This window comes from Sciurus carolinensis, chromosome 17 (assembly GCF_902686445.1).
Source record: "Sciurus carolinensis chromosome 17, mSciCar1.2, whole genome shotgun sequence".
NCBI classification, from domain to species: Eukaryota; Metazoa; Chordata; class Mammalia; order Rodentia; family Sciuridae; genus Sciurus; species Sciurus carolinensis.
Genome location: NC_062229.1, coordinates 21,211,104 through 21,228,643, shown reverse-complemented (window position 1 = coordinate 21,228,643; position 17,540 = coordinate 21,211,104). Strand labels below are relative to the sequence as shown.

Below are 17,540 nucleotides of genomic sequence, written 5' to 3'. Positions count from 1 at the left end.
GGAGGCTCGGAGGCTGGGTCGGGAAGGGGTGGCCCTGGGGCAGGTCCACCCAACAGCAGACCGCCACTCCTGAGGCCAGGGGCCCTGGTGCTTAGCAGGGACTCCGGGGTCTGGCAGGGGCCAAGGCAGGGCTCTCCCTCCCATGGTCCCTGTGCCACCTTCCAGACCCCTGGAGGCTTTGCTGGTGACTCTGCCAGTCGCCGCCGGGTGGAAACGCACCTTGATCTGATACTTGACCTTCCCGGCAAAATGCTGGATGATGAACGCCGGCTCCATGACGGGGGTGCCCAGGAAATACTTGTTGTCTTCATGCTGCTGTTTGAACTTGGCCAGCAGGGTCTGGCTTGTGGCGTGGGGGAAGCTGGGGAGGGAACGTGAGATTGTTGGTGGGACCAACAGTGGCCAGTGGCCGGGGCCCTGCGGGCAGAGCCGGGAATGAGGAGCTTGGGGGTGGTGTTCAACCACTGACCTACATTTCCAGACTTCAAAAAAAAATATTTTATTAAGAGACAGGGTGTCACTGAATTGCTTCGGTCTTGCTAAACTGCTGAGGCTGGCTTTGCACTCGCGATCCTGCTGTCTCAGTGCCCTGAGCCCCTGGGATTATGGTGTGCACCACCGTGCCGGGCAACACTGCTGTTTTAGGCTACCTGGTTTGTGGTAATTCACTAGGGCCACCAGAGGACTCGGTCAGTGTCAACTGGTCTCATGACTGCAGCCGGATGGATGACTGAGAGTGAGGCCCCTTCCAGACGCCCTTCCAGCTTCAAGGGGCTCTGAGGCTGGGGCGGGGGTCTGGGCTCAGCGGGGTCCACAGCAGGTGATGCCACGGCCCCGCCTCCACATGCTGTGCTGCCCTTTGCCAGAATGTGCCACCCCCGTCCCCTGCTCTGGCACGCAGGCGCACGGCCTTTACTGAGGACTCCCAGGGAGGCCACTTCTGAGGGCACAGGAGCAGGCGTGTCGTTACCTCTGTGCAGGGTGCAGAGCTAGATCCTGTGCACGTGAACTCAGGATCTGGGGCCACACGTGTGCACAGCCGAGACGTCAGTGGGTCTGGACTCGGGAACCGGACTGGGCACTATGTGCAGACCTGCTGCGCCGGGGCGGGCGGGCTGGGGACACTCACTTGCTCTCCTCGTCCAGCAGGTGGAAGAGGCCGGTGGGCTTCTTGCTGATGAGCTGGATGCAGCCCACGTTGTCCGTGTAGTCGATGTTGTGCCAGGTGATCCCCTCCCCCTGGTACTCCTCCTACAGCGGGTGGCACATGGGCGTGAGCTCACGCGGGCTCGGTGCGTTCATCTGCAGTGCTGGGGGTGGAGCTGAGGCCCTGGCTGGCTAGGCCAGCGCCGCGCCTCCAAGGGGCACCCCTGTTTGGATACTTTAATTCTGTATCTGCAAGAGACTGGTTCCAGGACCCTCTTCAGAGACCAAGGACCTTGAACGCTCGAGTCCCCTCTGTTCCATGGTGTAGCATTTACACGTGACCTACAGTCATCCTCCTGTAAGCCTGAGGCCCTCTAGATGACCAGGATACTGAATGTCATGGAGATGCCATGCAAAGGTCACGCATGGTTCAGGATGAGAAAAATGCCACACATGCTCAGAACACTCAACTTTTTAATTTCCAAACTGGGGACTGAACCCAGGAGCACTCTACCACTGAGCCACCCAGCCCTTTTAAAATGAATTTGATTTTGGGACAGGGTGTCACTAAGTTGCTGAGGCTGGCCTCGAAATTGCGCTCCTCCTGCCTCAATCTCCTGAGCTGCTGGGATAACAGGCGTGTGGCGATTTTGGGGGGAGGTATTTTCAAGTCAAGGTTGGTTGAACTGTAGATGCATGAACCACGGTTACAGAAGGCTCACCATACTGCACGTGAACATGCGTGTATAAGCACGGTTGTTCACATACGAATGTAAGAAAACAAAATATGGACACGCCAATATGAATAGATTAATGATTACGTGATGATATTAGCTAAACTAATCGTTATCAACAGAAAACAAGAATTACATGTTCCCAAATGTCGACCACAGCACCATGGTGCTAAAAATCATACTTAAAACCCCTCGGGGTGGCAGCTGTTTAAAGGGCCAGACAGTTCAACACGAGCCAGAGTGTTGGCTGCCACCGGTTGCTGTAGTGTGGCAGCCGAGACCGAATGTAAACAAGCAGGTGTGCACCAAGAGCACCGTATTTATAAACAGCTGGTGGGGTTGGACCTGGCCAGCATGCGGGTTTGTGGCCCCCGCCAGAGCCGACCTGTTCAACAGGAGCACAATGCAAGTGGCCTGTGTGCCTCCAAATCTTCTAGTAGCAACATTTTCTTCTCTGTTTTTGGTGGTGCTGGGACAGAACCCAGGGCATCACCAGGCCTCACAGGCGCTAGGCAATCATCTACCACTGAGCTGCACCCCCGGCCAGAGGAGTCACACCTGAGAAGCCAAAGCAACACCGTCAAGTGACCTTCAATACTGAACTTCACTGAACCCCTGCTACGGTTGGTGCCTGTCCCCCAGGGATCTGTGTGTTGGATAGAGGCTTGGTCCTTAGTGTGGTGATGCCAGGAGGTGGCACCTCAGAGGAGGAGCCCAGCACAGGGGTTTGTCATCTTGGAGAGAAATGGTGTAGCCCCAGGGAACCCTGGTCAGATCTCTGGGGTGGTCAACAGCGAGCCTGGCTCCTCCCCAGGCCCTCATTTCCTGTCTTGCCATGTGATCTCACACACACGCCCCTCTGCTGCTGTCCACTGTGATGAGACGCTGTCAGGGGAGCCCGCGCCACAGGGGGCGCCATGCTGTTTGGACTTTCAGTCTCCAAAATGTGAGTGAAAATGAACCTCCTCTTTATAGAGTACCTGGACTCAGGCATTCTGTTACAGCAGCAGAAAACAAACTGATACACCCTGTATATTCACAAGCTGACGTAGTTACATTTAAAGAAACGACAGAGCCATCGGGCATCCTTCCCGGCCCGGTGGAGGCTGCACACTTCCCGCCCGGCTCAGAACCCGCCCTGCTGCCTGTGCTCAGCAACCAGGGCCTGGACGGTACAGTCAGCTCACTGTCTACAGAACTCCACCACAATCACCAATGTGCAGGCGCCACATGAGAACAACGGCGACCAGAAGTGAAAAGACACGAAGACAGAATCACCACCACTGGCTGACCACACCCTAGGTAAACTGTGTCTCACCCGCAGAAAGGACTTTTCACGTCTGCCACGGAAGGCCCAAAATGACCCGCAGCTTAACGCATCCTGGCGTGTGCCTCATCTGGGGCTGGGTGGGATTTTTCTCAACCTTTCCTTTGGCAGAGAAAAACTTTAGGGCCAGTTCATCTATGTTCTGGGCCCCAAGGGAGATTCCAGGTCTAGCTCATTCCATTTCCCCTCGGGCACAGCCACTATGCAAGGCAGCGTGGTGGCTTCTCAGAAAATCAAACAGATCCACCAAAGGACCCGGCAGTCCCGCTTTTGGGCACGCACCCCAAAGAATGGACAGCAAGGCCTGCAGAGGTCTCACGCGCCCACGGCCACACCCGCAGCAGCTCTACCCAGCACGCCCAACACGGCAGATCCGGCCCCCGTTCAGGATGAACGGATCAACAAAACATGGTCCATCGGTGCCATGGTGTATTACTCAGCCTTAAAAAGGGAAGACATTTTATACAAAGAACTCAAAAAAACCCAACACAAAAATCCCCAAATAACCCAATCAATACATGGGCAAAGGAACTGAACAGACACTTCACAGAAGAAGAAATATGAACAGTCAGCAAATACATGAAAACATGCTCAACATCCCCAGCAACTGCAAATCAAAACTACACTGAGAGTCCACCTCACTCCAGTCAGAATGGCCACTATCAAGAATACAAGTAATAATAATTGTTGGCGAGGATGTGGGGAAAAATGTGCACTCATACATTGCTGGTGGGACTGCAAATTGGTGCAACCATTCTGGAAAACAGTGTGGAGATTCCTCAGGAAACTTGGATGGAACCACCACTTGACCCAGTTATCCCATTCCTTGGTTTATACCCAAAGGACTCAAATCAGCATACTACAGTGACGCAGCCACATCAATGTTTATAGCAGCTCAATTCACAATAGTTAAACTACGGAACCAACCTAAGTGCCCTTCAACAGATGAATGGATAAAGGAAATGTGGTACATACACACAATGGAATATTACTCAGTCTTAAAGAATGAAATGATGGCATTTGCCAGCAAACGGATGGAACTGGAGATTATCATGCCAAATGAAATAAGCCAATTCCAAAAAACTGAATGTTCTCTCTGATATGTGGATGCTGACCCACAAAAGGCGGGGTGTGGAGGGAAGAACAAAGTTCACTGGATTAGACAAAGGGGGATGACGGGAATGGCGAGGGATGGGAATGGGAGAGACGGCGGTGAATCGGACGTAGCTTTCTATGTTCACATGTGAATACGTGACCAGTGAGACGCAACCACAAGACGGAAGCCATCCTCCACGTGTGAATGACATGTCAAACTCCAGCCTACTGTCATGTACATCTAAAAAGAACAGCAACAAAAAGAACTCAAACAAAAAATAAAAAAGGAAGGAAAAGCTGACACCTGCCGCACCACGGTGGACTCTGAGACACTGTGGCGGGCATCAGCTGGTGCTCGAGGGCCCCACTGGATGTGAGGTCGAGCTGCTGATGCATGGAGACAGAAGGAGGCGCCAGGGGGCGGCTGGGGAGGAGAGCGTTCAACGGGAAGGTGGAGAAGCGCGGGGGAGCGGGTGGTCCTGGAGGCGATTCTGTGGGCACCCTGGGCGACTGTACTTGATGCACCTGAACTCTACACTCAGCAATGGTTCAGATGATGGAACTTTTCTTTTGCTGCACTGGGGATGGAACCCAGGGCCTCAGCGCTCCCCACTGAGGCACACCCCAGTCCACAACAGTAAGTTTTGTGTTATATTTCATGATGGTAAAAAAAAAAAAAAAAAAAAAGGGAAAAAGAAAAAAAATATTTTTCTCTTACCTGCTCTAGTTTAAAAATGTGCTGATTGAAGTAATACTGCAGCTGCTCATTGGCATAGTTGATGCAGAACTGCTCAAAACTATTCCTCTCGAAGTCTTCAAACCCAAAAATGTCGAGGACCCCGATGGACAAGCACTGGGGAGACAGAACGGGGTAGCTAGTGGCACGTCCCCGTGGGAGCTAACCTCGAGAGGGGCCAATTGTGAGCAGCGACCTGTTTGGTCCTGTGTCCCAGGTTTGGCTGGACACTCTGCAGTCACCAGCTCGTGGAACTTTTTGGGGGACAGGGTCTCGCTATGCTGCCCAGGCTGGTCTCAAACTCATGGGCTCCAGCGATGCTGCTGCTTCGGCTGACTGAGAAGGGGCTACCCACTGTGCTGGCCTCGGCCATTGGTTTTGAATAAGGGGCTGGGAATTTTTTCTTGTGACACCTGTTTATTTTTAAATAGTTTTTAGCTGTAGTTGGGCACAATACCTTTACTTTACTTATTTATTTTTATGTGGTGCTGAGGATCAAACCCATGCCTCACACGTGCCAGGGGGCCCGTCACCACGGAGCCAGCCTCAGCCCTTCCTTTACTTTTTGTGGTGCTGGGGAGGGAAGCCAGGGCCCTGGACACACTAGGCACGTGCTCTCACTTTTATTCTGTCCTGGGTCCCTTAAATTCTCTGACCCGTCCTGTACACTGGGCCTGTCCACGGGAGGCGCTGGCCTCTCGTCCCGGATTGTCTCTGGATGCCAGGGTTCCTGATGTTGTGGGTCGTTCACTGAGGACGTCCAGCACCAAGGGCACGGCCTGTCCCTACCGGACTGGGGACTTGGATGGGGGCACTCACTGAGACAGCCTCTTCCATGTCCTTCTTGTTGAGGAGGGCGTGGTTGATCCGCAGCACAATCCAGTCGAACAGGGCACTGTACAGTGACTTGGCCATGGAGTCGCGGGCGGTTATGGCCTGGGGACACAGAGGGACATCCCACCTTGGGTCAGGCTCCACGGGGTCTGTGCATACTGCCAGGTGGCGAGATTCAGGTGGCTGGTTGTTTTTTGGGACAGGGCCTCACTGCTGTCCACGCTGGCCTAGACCTCTAGGCTGACGCGACTCCCCTGCCTCAGTTCCCAGGCAGCTGGGGGCGCAGGGGTGCACTGTCTACCTGGCTTCTCTTCGTTTAACGGGATCTGCTCTTTCTTTCTGTCTGTCACTTTTTGTTCTTTTCTGGGTTTGACTCATTGAACCTGTTCTTTTGTTTTCCTCAGGGTGGCTGCTTGAAGCACCCAACTCAACCCCGAGGCCCAGAAGGAGCCGTGTCTCGGTGTGGACCCTCGCTGTCGAGTGTGACATGACCATTTGGTTCTCCACAGTGACACGTGTTTGGCGGCCCTTGCAGTCGGGCAGGGTGTGGAAATGGAGCCAGACAGACCTGGCCTCCCTGGAGGGCGCCGGCTGCCGGGCCTCAGCATGCTGGGCAACTTCTCCTAACATCAAGGGAGCTCTGGCCTGGGCAGGCTCGCATGGCCGCGGGCCCACCAGGAGTGCCCAGTAGCTCCACCCGCGCAAGGGGCCACTGTCGGTGGAAAGCACCCCTGTGCCTAGGCACGTCCCTCTTGCCATCTAGCTGCAAGTCACACTGCTCTTCAGATGTCAAAAGGCAAGAGAAACGCCACCAGGAAAACCCGGGCATGCGGCAGGGGAAGCACCTCCGCTCTGGGGCGAGGGCCTGGGGTCGCGGGGGTCGCGTGAGGCTCAGGCTCCAGCCCAGGGGCCAGTGAGCTTTTTCTGGAAAGAGGTAAGGGTCAGCAGCTTCATTCTGGGTCTGACGGTGTCTGTGACCAATGGCGCGGCCCAAGCCCGTCTACCCAGTCACAAAACCAGGCGCCAGCAGCCAGGTGGTTCTGGCCCACACTGCGGCAGAGGACCACCTGCCCAGCAGGCACACAGAGATGAACACCTGGGCTCCAGTTCTGGCCCGAGGGCCACAGTCAGCCTTATAAAATGGGCCCCTGTCTATGGTTTCGTGAGACCTGCAGCCACCCAGGAGCTGAGAGTCCTCAGTGGAAGATTCCAGACGTGAAGCATCCCTCAGTTTTAAACTGCATGCCACTCTGAGTACTGGGACGAATGCCCGTGCAGTCCGACCTGTCCCACCTGGGTCGAGTCTTCATCCCATGTCTGCACTTGGTAGTTGCTTCAGTTATCAGATCGACTGTTCCAACTGCTTCAAGTAACCCTTATTTTACTCAAAAACAGCACCAAAGCACAAGAATAGTGATGCTGGCAATTTGGATAGAGAAACTGCAAAAATGTTTTCTTTAGGTGAAAAGACGGAGGTATGATAGGATTTGCTCTCTCAGTTCTGGGGATGGAACCCAGGGTCTCACACATGCTAAGCAAGACCTCCACCTGTGAGCACACCCCAGATCTTTTTTTTTTTTTTGGTACTGGGATTGAACCCAGGGGCACTTAATCACTGAGCCACATCCCCAGATCTTTTATTAGGTACAGTCTTGCTTAGTTGCTGAGGCTGGCTTTGAACTTACAATCCTCCTGCCTCAGACTCCCAAGCTGCTGGGATTACAGGTGTGTGTACCACACGTGGCCCAGACCTTTTAATTTTGAGCCAGGGCTGGCTTGGAACTTGGTAATCCTTCTGCCTTGGCCTCTCAAGTCGTTAGGATTGCTGGTGTTCGACACTGCACCCAACACAATAAAACGTGTTGAGAGACCTCACGCTCACATCACTTTAGTTACAGCACAGTGTACGACTGTTCCTTCATTATTTAGCGACTGCTGCTCTCTTGTGGTGCCTCAGCTGCATATTAAGCTCTGGCGTGGGAATGGATGCACAGGGAAACAGCCCACTTCCACCACCTGTGGCTTCCGACATCCACTGGGGTCTTGGGACTTAGCGCTGAAGAGAAGGGCTGGTCTGGGCCACACCTGGCGCACGTGGGGACGGGGCACTGCCAGGCTCTAGCCCTGAACACAGGGAGGAGGAAGTCAGCCTGTGGCTCCTGTGTTCTGGGCCGGCACCCCCAGCCCCAGGGTGGCACCCACCTCGCTGAGACTGTAGGGCAGGATGAGCTTGTCGTTGACGGTCACCGTTTTTCTTTTGGTCAGGACCTCCACCAGGATTTCTCGCTTCACCTGTTTCAAGATCAAGGATGAGAGGACAGGGGTGAAGGGCTTGTCGGTGCCTCCGCATGGCGAGGAGCCCTGGAGCCGAGGCTGGGCGGGAAGCGGCCCCAGCCCACCCGCAGGCCGCCGTGCTTGCCGTGAGCGGGTTTTAGAGCCATCCGCACACCGCAGGCCGGCTGGGTGCCCGTGTGCCTGTGCAGGCCTGATGTGACCGTGACCTGGCCCAGCGGGTACTCGGCGGCCTGCGCTCAGAGCCTGGTCTCCATCGGGTAAGGGAAGAGAGCCAGCCCTGTCCTCCAGGAGCGAGACCCTCCCCTCCGCTCCCCGTGGTTGCTCAGGCGTTCCCAGGAACCGGATGGCAGTGGGCCTGCGACACCTTTAGGAAGGCTGGGTGTCTGGGCGCCACGGCTCACGCCCATGACCTCAGAGACTGGGAGGCCGAGCAGGAGCATCGCCAGCTCCGGGCCAGCCGGGCAACTCAGGGAGACCCTGCTGCAAAAGATGGAAAGGGCTGGGTGCAGCGGGGGAGCACTCGGCTGCCCGTGAGGCCCGGGCGGAAGAAAGGAAAGGGGACCTAAGGACGAGGGCAGAGCTGGCCCTGCCGGCTTCGCGGCTGACACCCGGTCTGAACGTCTCTGCGCCAGGGCCGTCCTGGCCTGCAGTGCCGAGCGGCAGCCTCCCTGACCGCCACCCACCAGATGCTGGGAGCAGCCGCCTAGTCTGACAAATCAAAAATGTCTGCAGACCTTGTCCAGCATCCCCCAGGGACAGAATTGCCTGCAGGTGACAAGGAGTGGAAGAGGAGGTGACAGATCTAATGCAGAATGACCCTGCTGATCAAACCGCGGTGGATCTGCTGCTGTTTTGGAGATAGGGTCTCCTGTTGCCCAGACTGGCCCTGAACTCCTGGGCTCAAGTGATCCTTGGGCCTCAGCCTCTGAGAAGCCGGGACCACCGCTGTATGCCCCTGAGCCCTGCCAAACGATCGTTTTAAAAGAGCCTTTTGGCTCAAGGGCTGAAGTGGAAGGAGGCCCGACCAGAGAGCTCATCAGACACGAGGAAGGGGCACTGCAGAGGCGGGGAGGCACAGGCGGGACCTGGTCTACAAGCCTCGGCTGACGGAGCAAGGTCCGGGCCTGTGGCCCCTGCACTAAAAGGTGGCCACTGCCCTGAGTCAGTACCTTCAGGAGCTGGGACAGCGTGTCCAGCACCTCGGGGGGCCCGACCTCCAGGCCTTCGTCGCGGCCCGTGGCTCTCTTCTTGTAAGTGACGTTGCCCAGGTACAGGATGGCCGACAGGACAGAGAAGATCCTGGGAGAGACAGAGCTTACGTTGGACTGTTTCTACATCTGGAAGGTCAGAGAAGCGTCCAGGGAACTGGGCTGGATTTGCAAACCCAGCCAATTCCAGTGAGAACGCACGAAGCTGGAAAGTCATCTTCCCCGCCGACGCCGCCCTCTGAGGACGGTGACTGTAGACGGCCACTGGGACTTTTAATGTCATTGTGTTTTGGTGCCGGGGAGGGAACCCAGGGTCTCACGCAAGCCAGGCAGACCCTCTATGCTGAGCCACACCCCCAGCCCCTTTTCCTATTTTTTTTTGAGAGGGTCTCACTGTGCTGCCCAGGCTGGCCTTGAACTCCTGGGTGCACGTGGTCCTCCTGCCCTGGCTTCCCGAGGAGCTGGGACTCCTCCACCAGGGGCTTGTTTTTAAATAAAGAAATCATTTTGGCCTTGACTGGCCTCCCAGTGACTAACGGCTGGACTCCTTTCTGGGTGCCCTCTGGCACTGAGCTGCCCTCCTCAGCCTGGCTCTGTCTGGCAAGCTATGGGTCAGATCTGAGTGGCAGGTGCCCAGCGCGCCCCCTGCAGGCCACAACAGGATGGCCCGCGCCGCCCACTTACTGCTTCTTGGTGGCCGGGAGGAAGCCCACCATCTCCATGGCCTGCTTGAGCCTCTCAAAGTCGTGCTTCAGGTCTTCTCCATCCTCGATGTTCAAGTTATGCTGAAAAAACAAAGGCGCTGGCACCGTGGGAGTTTCCGGGCTGGCGAGAGTGGCCTGTGAGTGATTTTGGCTGGAACGGACGGGGCAGGGCCGGGGCTGAGGGATGAATGGGCGCCTTTATGCTGCCTCCTCGCAGCCAGTCTGGAGGCCGAGGAGGGCCGAGGCAGTCTCGGGCCTCCTGGTGGCTCCTAAACAGCCCAAGGGGAACAGAGGTGACGTGTGTGGCTGGGGCTGGTGGCTGTTTACCTGGTTGAGGTAGAAATAATCTTCAGGCTGCTTGAGCTGAAATTCTTGGCGCTCGTCCTCGGTGACACCGAGTAACAAGTAGTAAAACACGTGGTAGTTCCTGCGAGTCCAAGGAGGGAACAAGGTCATTTCTGCAGCCTCGCACAGCCACCTCGCACAGCCACTTTGGCCAGTACTCGTGCTTCTTGGGACGCCACCCGGGAGGGAAGCCCTACGCTGGTTCAAGTCTTGGAGACAATGGTCTTGGGCAGGGCTCCCGCCAGGGCTCCCGCCAGGCAGAGTCTCATCTAGCCACACCCTGGGCAGAGCCCGGGACCCCTGTGCCGGGTGAAGCCCTCGGAGGCACCGAAGCGGCACCAGGCCCGAGGCTGAGGGAGCAGGTGGCCTTGCTCCCAGAGGGCAGCTCGGCATCCCCTACGGCTCCCAGGGAAGGCAGACGGACGGGTGCGCACGCAGAGCCCTGAGGAGTCACCCCTACCTCTCATCCTTCTCCTGAGAGACCAGGCGAGACTTTTCAAGCAGGTATTTTTCAACCACAGCTCTGTCACGAAAAGAGAACAGGGACAAAGCGTCACCATTTCAGCACGGCTCCACACCTTCTTCCTTGGCCAGCTGCAGGACCACCCCAGGGTGAGGGAGCTGCGCCGGCGGCGGGACCCGGGGGCCGACAGGCATCGTGCGAGACCTGCCCCGGGGGTGGGGACGGGCCTCTGAACCCCGGGTTCCAGGACTATACCAGAAGCGGGCCCCCTGCTCCTGCCACTCCCCAGCAAGGAAGTTATTTTCCCAATTGCAAAACAGTTACTTGAGGTTCATGACTCAATTGCCCGCATTTGTCTGCGTAGACGCCAACACCTTGCTGATGACTGGTGTACGGTAAACTGCACGTACCGAATGTCTGCAATTCAATTTCTGACACGTTTAAACACCTGGGACTCCACGACCAGGATCAAGAGAGCAAACATCCATCACCCTCAACAGTCTCCTTTGCCTCATCATCCCTCCCTGTCCCCAACCCTCAAGCAGCCACCAATCAGCTTTCGGCCACTATAGATTAGTGTGTCTTTACTACAATTCAAAGAAATAAAATCCTACAGTACAGACACCGTGTCTGGCTTCTTACGTTCAGCACAATGATCCTGAGATGCAGCCACACTGTACCAAGAATCAGAACTTCATTCCTTTTATTCATTTTTTATGGCTGCATAATATTCCACTGTGTGTGTGGAATAATATTCCACATTTTGTTCGTTCATCCACCTGCTGGTGAGCATGTACACTGTTCCAGTTTTAGGGTATTGGAGATGACTCTGCTGTGGATGCTTGTGTACAATCTAGTCTTTGTGTGGACCTGTTCTGTTGCCATTTCTCCTGGGCTAGTGCCCAGGAGTGGAACCGCTGCTGGGGCCCGTGGTGATTCTATGTCCACCTTTAAGGAACTGCTGAATACTTTCCCAAGGCAGCTGCAGTATTTTACAGCAGCAATGCAGGAGGGTTCCAGTTCCTCACATGCCCAGCAACGGTTCTCATTATCTTCTTTTTGACTCCAGCCGTCCTAGGCGGGGTGAACGCTGTGGTTTTAACTTGCGTTTCCCTGATAGCTAATGATGCTGAGCATCTTTTTATGTGCTTTTTGCATGTGAACCTCTCTCTTGCGGTGCTGGGGATGGAACCCAGGGCTCATGCATGCCAGATAAGCACCGCCCCTGAGCTGCACCCCCAGCCCACCTCTCCTTGATGAAGTGCCTGTTGAAGTCTTTGTCTTACTGCTGTCATTGAGCTGTAGATACTCTATACATTCCACGTGCACGCCCTCTGTGGGAGCCTGATCTGCACGGCCTCTCTGGGCCTGCGACTGGCCTTTCCGTCTCCGTCAGTGTCTTTCTGAAGAGCAGGGCTCTTTCCTGCAGGCTGGTGCTCGGCTGTGGCCACAGTCTGTCTGCTGTTCTGCCGGTTACTGATCACGTGCTCTGTGCCTGGCAGTGAGTATGCTTTCTCCATCAGACTCCTGCAGTCCCCATGGGAGGTTCATGGCATCTCACAAGACCTCTAACATGCGAGGCAGGGGGTGCTGGAGCAGAGATGGGTGCCTCTGCAGCCAGTCTCCATGCCGATACAGGCTGAGTAGCCCTTATCCAAAATGCCTGGGCGCAGAAATGTTGGGTTTTGTTTTCAGAATCTGGACTGGGTACACATGTGTGAGCTATCTTGCGGATAGGGCCCAAGTCCAAATGCAAATCCACTCACGTCTCACATACACCCTAGCTCACAGCCTGAAGGCAGTTTTACACAGTGCCCTGAGCGCACCTGCGCTTTGTCTGCAACCCATTCCCTTGAGGTCGGGCAAGAAATTTTCCGCCTGTGGCATTGTGTTGGTGCTCAGGAAGTTCCAGAGTTTGGAGCGCTCTGGATTTTGGATCAGGGCCGGTCACCCTGCAGAAGCGGTGGTGAACGTTTCCTGAGCATCGACTATGCTCTAGGTCTCATTTAAAGCACTGACTGGTGGGGGTGTGGTGCCTGCTGATGGACAAGGAGTGGAGGCTGGAGAGGCCGTGTGCTGCCCAGGAGCCCACGTGGGGAGGGAGGAGGCTGGACGCTGCTCCCACACAGGCCTGCGGGGGCCAGGTGTGTGCGGGTCCTGCTGTCACTGGAGTTTGCCGTCCTGGGGAGAGGCACTGGTCGGTTCTGGGAGCAGACTTGTGTTTGAAGCTCTACCTGTGCCCAAGTCCCTGGCTGTGTCCTGTGTAAGGGGGTGGACAGCCGCGGAGGAGCAGGAGGCCAGCACGCTCACGTGACTGACGACGGCCTTCTCCCTCCCCTTTCAACCCAGGCCCTGATGAAGGGGTCGTGCAGACACCAGCCTCTCCCGCACCGAGGCCTAGAACTTACAGGAATTCAAAACCTCACAAACCGGGGAAGCGGCCCTGCCCCTGGGCCTCGAGAATGGCACCTGCCCCGAGACGGACTGAAGCAGAACTGGGCCAGCGCCGGCTCCCAGGACAGGAAGTGCACTCCCCCGAGGGAGGAGGCCCTGGTGCAGGTCCAGGCAGGAGTTCCTTCGCTGAACCCGAGGCCACAGGCAGCACTTTCCACAGCTCGCCTGCTGCCTGGGGCTGCTGGCATTACGGGTTCCGTCGTGTCCCTCAGAAGGTATGTCACTTGGAACCTGGAGTGTGACCTTACTGCAGTCCCTCCTTATCCTCAGTTTCATATTCTGTGGTTTAGTTACCCATGGTCACCAAGATCTGAAAACGTTAAATAAAAAATTCCAGAAATGCACGATTCCTAAGTTCTGAGTTTTCCTTCCTTCTTTCCTTTCTTTTTTGTAGTGTTGGGGAAGGAAGCTAGGGCCTCGTGCATGCTGGACAAGAGCTCTAACAGTGAGCCCCATTCCCAGCCCCATTCCTAGGTGGCGTGAAATCTGCACCACAGAGGGCTCACTCTCTGCTCAGGGTGTCCAGGCTGTGGATGCTACCTGCCAGTCAGTAGCCTCTTGGTTATCAGATCAACTTTCACTGTGTGGATGTGACTGGTTCAAGTAACTCTTTTCTTTTTTCTTTTTTTGGTACCAGGGATTGAACCCAAGGATGCTTAATCACTGAGCCACATCCCTTGCCCCTCCCTTTTTAAAAAAATTATTTTTGAGACAGGGTTTCACTAAGTTGTTAGGGCCTCACTAAGTTGCTGAGGCTGGCTTTGCACTAGTGATCCTCCTGCCTCAGCCTCCCGAGTTGCTGGGATTACAGGCAAGGACCCCACCTGGCTAGTTCGGATAACCCTTATTTTACCTAATGGTCCCAAAGTACAAGAGTAGAGCTGCTGGCAACTTGGATATGCAAAGAGTTGTCAAGTGCTTCCTTTAGTGAAGAGGTGAAAGTCTGTCATAGAAATGTGCTATAGGTTGGATCCAGAATGTTCCCTAGGTCCGTGTGTTGAAGACTTGCTCCTTAGCCTGTAGCTCTCCTAGGAGGAGATGGGACCTCAGGAGGTGGGCGGAGTGGAAGGTCTGAGGGTGCTGGGGCGTGCCCTTGAAGGGGCTGCGGAAGCCTCACTCCTTCCCCTCCTCTTTGGCTCTCTGGCTCTCGCTGTGAGTGGTTCTGCTTTGCTCTGATGTTCTGTCTAGGTGCCGGCCCAGAACAATGGCGAGGTGGTTAAGACTCCCAAACAGGCCTTTGGTAAGTTAGTTATCTCGGGCATTTCATTACGGCGATAGAAGCTGACTAAACGGTGTGTTTTGGAAAAACAGCTTCCGTAGCGCCTGGCACCCTCTGAGGCTTCAGTCATCCCTGGGTCTTGGAAAGCGTCTTCTATATAAAGGGGGCAGCTGTGCTGGAAAAAGGACCTCGGCGGATATGACTGGGGAGCTTGCGATCATCCTCGATGATCTGGGTGTGCCCTAAATCCAATGACAATGTCCTTACAAGAGGACAGGAGAGACACTCAGACACACATGGGCCTTGTGAGACCAAGGCGGGGACTGACAAGACGAGGGCAAGCCCAGGAAGCCTGGGGGCACCTGAGGCCGAGGAGGCCAGGAAGGATCCTCCCCAGCCCCTGGAGGGCGTGCGGCCTGGATTCAGACTTCAGGCTTCTAGGACGACAAGAGTGTCAGTTCCTGTCTTTTCCTATGACGTCTTTGTGGTGCCAGGGTTGGGGACCAGAGCCGAGCGCCTGCTGGGCAAGCGCGCTATCCCTGGGCCACACGGGACCCCAGGATGTACATCTAAAAAAAACGTGGGGCCAAAAGGAGGACAGGTGAGGCTGGAGGGCGGGTGGCTGGCCGCAAGGGCCTCTGGTTAGCAGGGCTCAGATGCCCAGTGCAGACGGCTGGCACTGCCCAGCAGCTGATGGAACCACAGGGGTTTGTGGGGGCTGAGGCCCGGGCCATCACAGGCCTGGAGGGGCCAGCGCAGACCCTGGGTTCACTGAGGGCTTCTTCCCGTGTCCCCTCATTACTGCCCATGGAGCCTGGGCAGCGGGGAAAAGGGAAGAATCCAGAGGCTGAAGGATCTGCGTGCACAACAGCTGCACTCAAGTCCACCTGTGAACCGTCCTTTGAACACCTGTTGGTCAGGGTCAGGCAGGGGAACCACAGGCGGGGCTGGACAAACCATTGCCACCCAGACCTTCACGCCAGCCTCTGCAGCTGTGCGGAGGGTTCTGGCCAGGAGCCAGCAGCGCCCTGCTGGATGCTGTCCCTGGACCACCACAGACCCGCCCACCTGCCTGCAGGTTAATCCAGGTCAACCCAGTCATCACCCACAGACCCCCCCGTCGGGCCTCCTACCAGCCACCCACGTGTTCACCCATCTATCCACCCGCTGCCTACCCGCCCAAATCTGTCCACACGTCCCTCCAGGGGCGTCCTTCAGGACTGCCCTGGACAAGTGCCTCACTCCGCCATCCAGCACGGCTCAAGAGGAACGTGTTTGGCCAATGGCAGAGTCCACGCCCACTCTGCCTGTGACACCCCTTCCCCTATCAAATTAGAAAGCAGCCTGGTCTCGGCAAACGCCACCACACCAGCGCCTCCAGCTCAGCAGTCCTCGTCCTGTTCCTCACCTCCACCCACTGTGAAGACGTTGCCAAGACTTCAAATCCCACTCGCAGTGGGGCGGGCTGGTGGCAGGGCCCCTACCCAGCATCACGGCCGTGCCCCCGCGGATGCACTAGTACCTCGGTCCCCGGCTCCCAGCGGCCCTGGTCAGGGGCGAGGGCCACTCACCCTCTCACGATGCCGCTCTCCAGGTAGTTGACTTGGATGAACTTCCCGAACCGGCTGGAGTTGTTGTTGTGGGCGGTCTTGGCGTTCCCGAAGGCCTGCAGAGGACAAAGGCAGGGCTCAGACCGCGCGGCATCCCGCAGGCCTCGGCCCAGATGGCAGGATGACCTCTGACACCGAGCGCCTGTCCACAGAGCCAGCCTGAGGCGCCACTCAGGGGCCCGCAAAGAACGAAAACACAGCCAAGGTGCACCCCAACACGTGCCCTTGGTCTCCGTGACCAGGTGTGTGGAGAGCTAAGTTTTAAGGCTCTGGCAGTGACCATGCCAGCTATTGGGCAGGGGTGTGGCCAGGGGTGGGCTGTGCCTAGCACGTGGGAGCCCCGGGTCCAGCCCCAGCACGCACACCATCGCAGAGGGCAGCTGGCAGGCTTCTCCTTACAGTCCCTCCACACCAGGGAGACGGGTTCCAGGAACTCCCTGGAGGTGAAGACCCTGGAGGCTCAAGCTGCCACGTGAGGCGACAGAGTGCAGGGCACCACCTGCATCGCCCAAGCTTAACGCTCCTCTGGTGACGTGACCCCGATGCCACGGGAGCTGCTGTCAGACTGAACTGCTTCAGGAGTGGCAGGAGTCTCGAGTGTGACCGAAACGCCACTCTGCGCCCCTGCAGAGCATTCAGTTCGAGGTTGGCGACCTGCGTGTTCGTCTGGTACACCAACCATGGCCAAATCTGGCTCGCGTCCTGTTTTTGTGTGACACGGGAACTGCACATTTCAGTGTCCCTGAGCCAAAGGGGGTTCCATGGCGCTCAGCTCTCCAGCTGCACCTGGGGCTGGCCTGGGCTCAGGGCTCCGTGAGGGGAGAGCAGAGGCAGCTGGGCCCACGCGAAGAGCCAGGCGGTCCAGGAGGAAGACGAGAGCAGGACTCAGCGGCACTCGGCCGCTCCCGACGCTGTGCCGTGCCACCTCTATCCAGTCCAGAACATTTTCATCCCCCTAAAGGAAGCCCTGTCCCCTTAGTCACTCCCCATCCCAGCCCCTGGTGGCTTCCATCTGCTCCCGTCTCTGGATCCGCCTGTCCTGGACCCTCCACATCGGCTGCGTCGTGTGCTACGTGGCCGTGTGTCCAGCTGCTCACTCTGCATCATGTCCTTGAGGTCTGTCCACACTGGCCCGGGTCAGCACCTCATTCCTGTCTCACAGGGCGACTTCTCCAACCCGGACCCAGGTTTTGGGAAGGTGTGTGAGGCCCAGAGCACAAAGCTTGCAGGGTCCCCTCTGGGGCTCCTTCCTGGCAGGCGACACCCAGATTAAGACAAAACACCCCCCCCATTCCCTGGTGCCCAGGGACTGCTCCAACCATGAACCCACTGACCAGAGGCGTCAGAGACAGGTAAGGCTGGGATGGAGT

The 17,540-nt window shown here is 56.7% G+C and overlaps 1 protein-coding gene across 17 annotated transcripts in view; it reads right to left on the bottom strand.

The window, feature by feature from the left end:
* Myo9b (myosin IXB) overlaps positions 1-17,540 on the bottom strand; it is a 90,925-nt gene that overhangs the window by 28,991 nt on the left and 44,394 nt on the right. For all 17 annotated transcript variants that reach the window (XM_047530507.1, XM_047530510.1, XM_047530508.1 and 14 more), the window contains exons 3-12: positions 16,132-16,226; positions 10,885-10,947; positions 10,407-10,506; positions 10,060-10,160; positions 9,337-9,466; positions 8,075-8,164; positions 5,858-5,974; positions 5,021-5,155; positions 1,130-1,251; positions 220-361 (exon numbers count right to left, since the gene is read on the bottom strand). In XM_047530507.1, the coding sequence (XP_047386463.1) occupies positions 220-361; positions 1,130-1,251; positions 5,021-5,155; positions 5,858-5,974; positions 8,075-8,164; positions 9,337-9,466; positions 10,060-10,160; positions 10,407-10,506; positions 10,885-10,947; positions 16,132-16,226 (1,095 nt within the window). The remainder of the gene's footprint in view (positions 1-219; positions 362-1,129; positions 1,252-5,020; positions 5,156-5,857; positions 5,975-8,074; positions 8,165-9,336; positions 9,467-10,059; positions 10,161-10,406; positions 10,507-10,884; positions 10,948-16,131; positions 16,227-17,540) is intronic.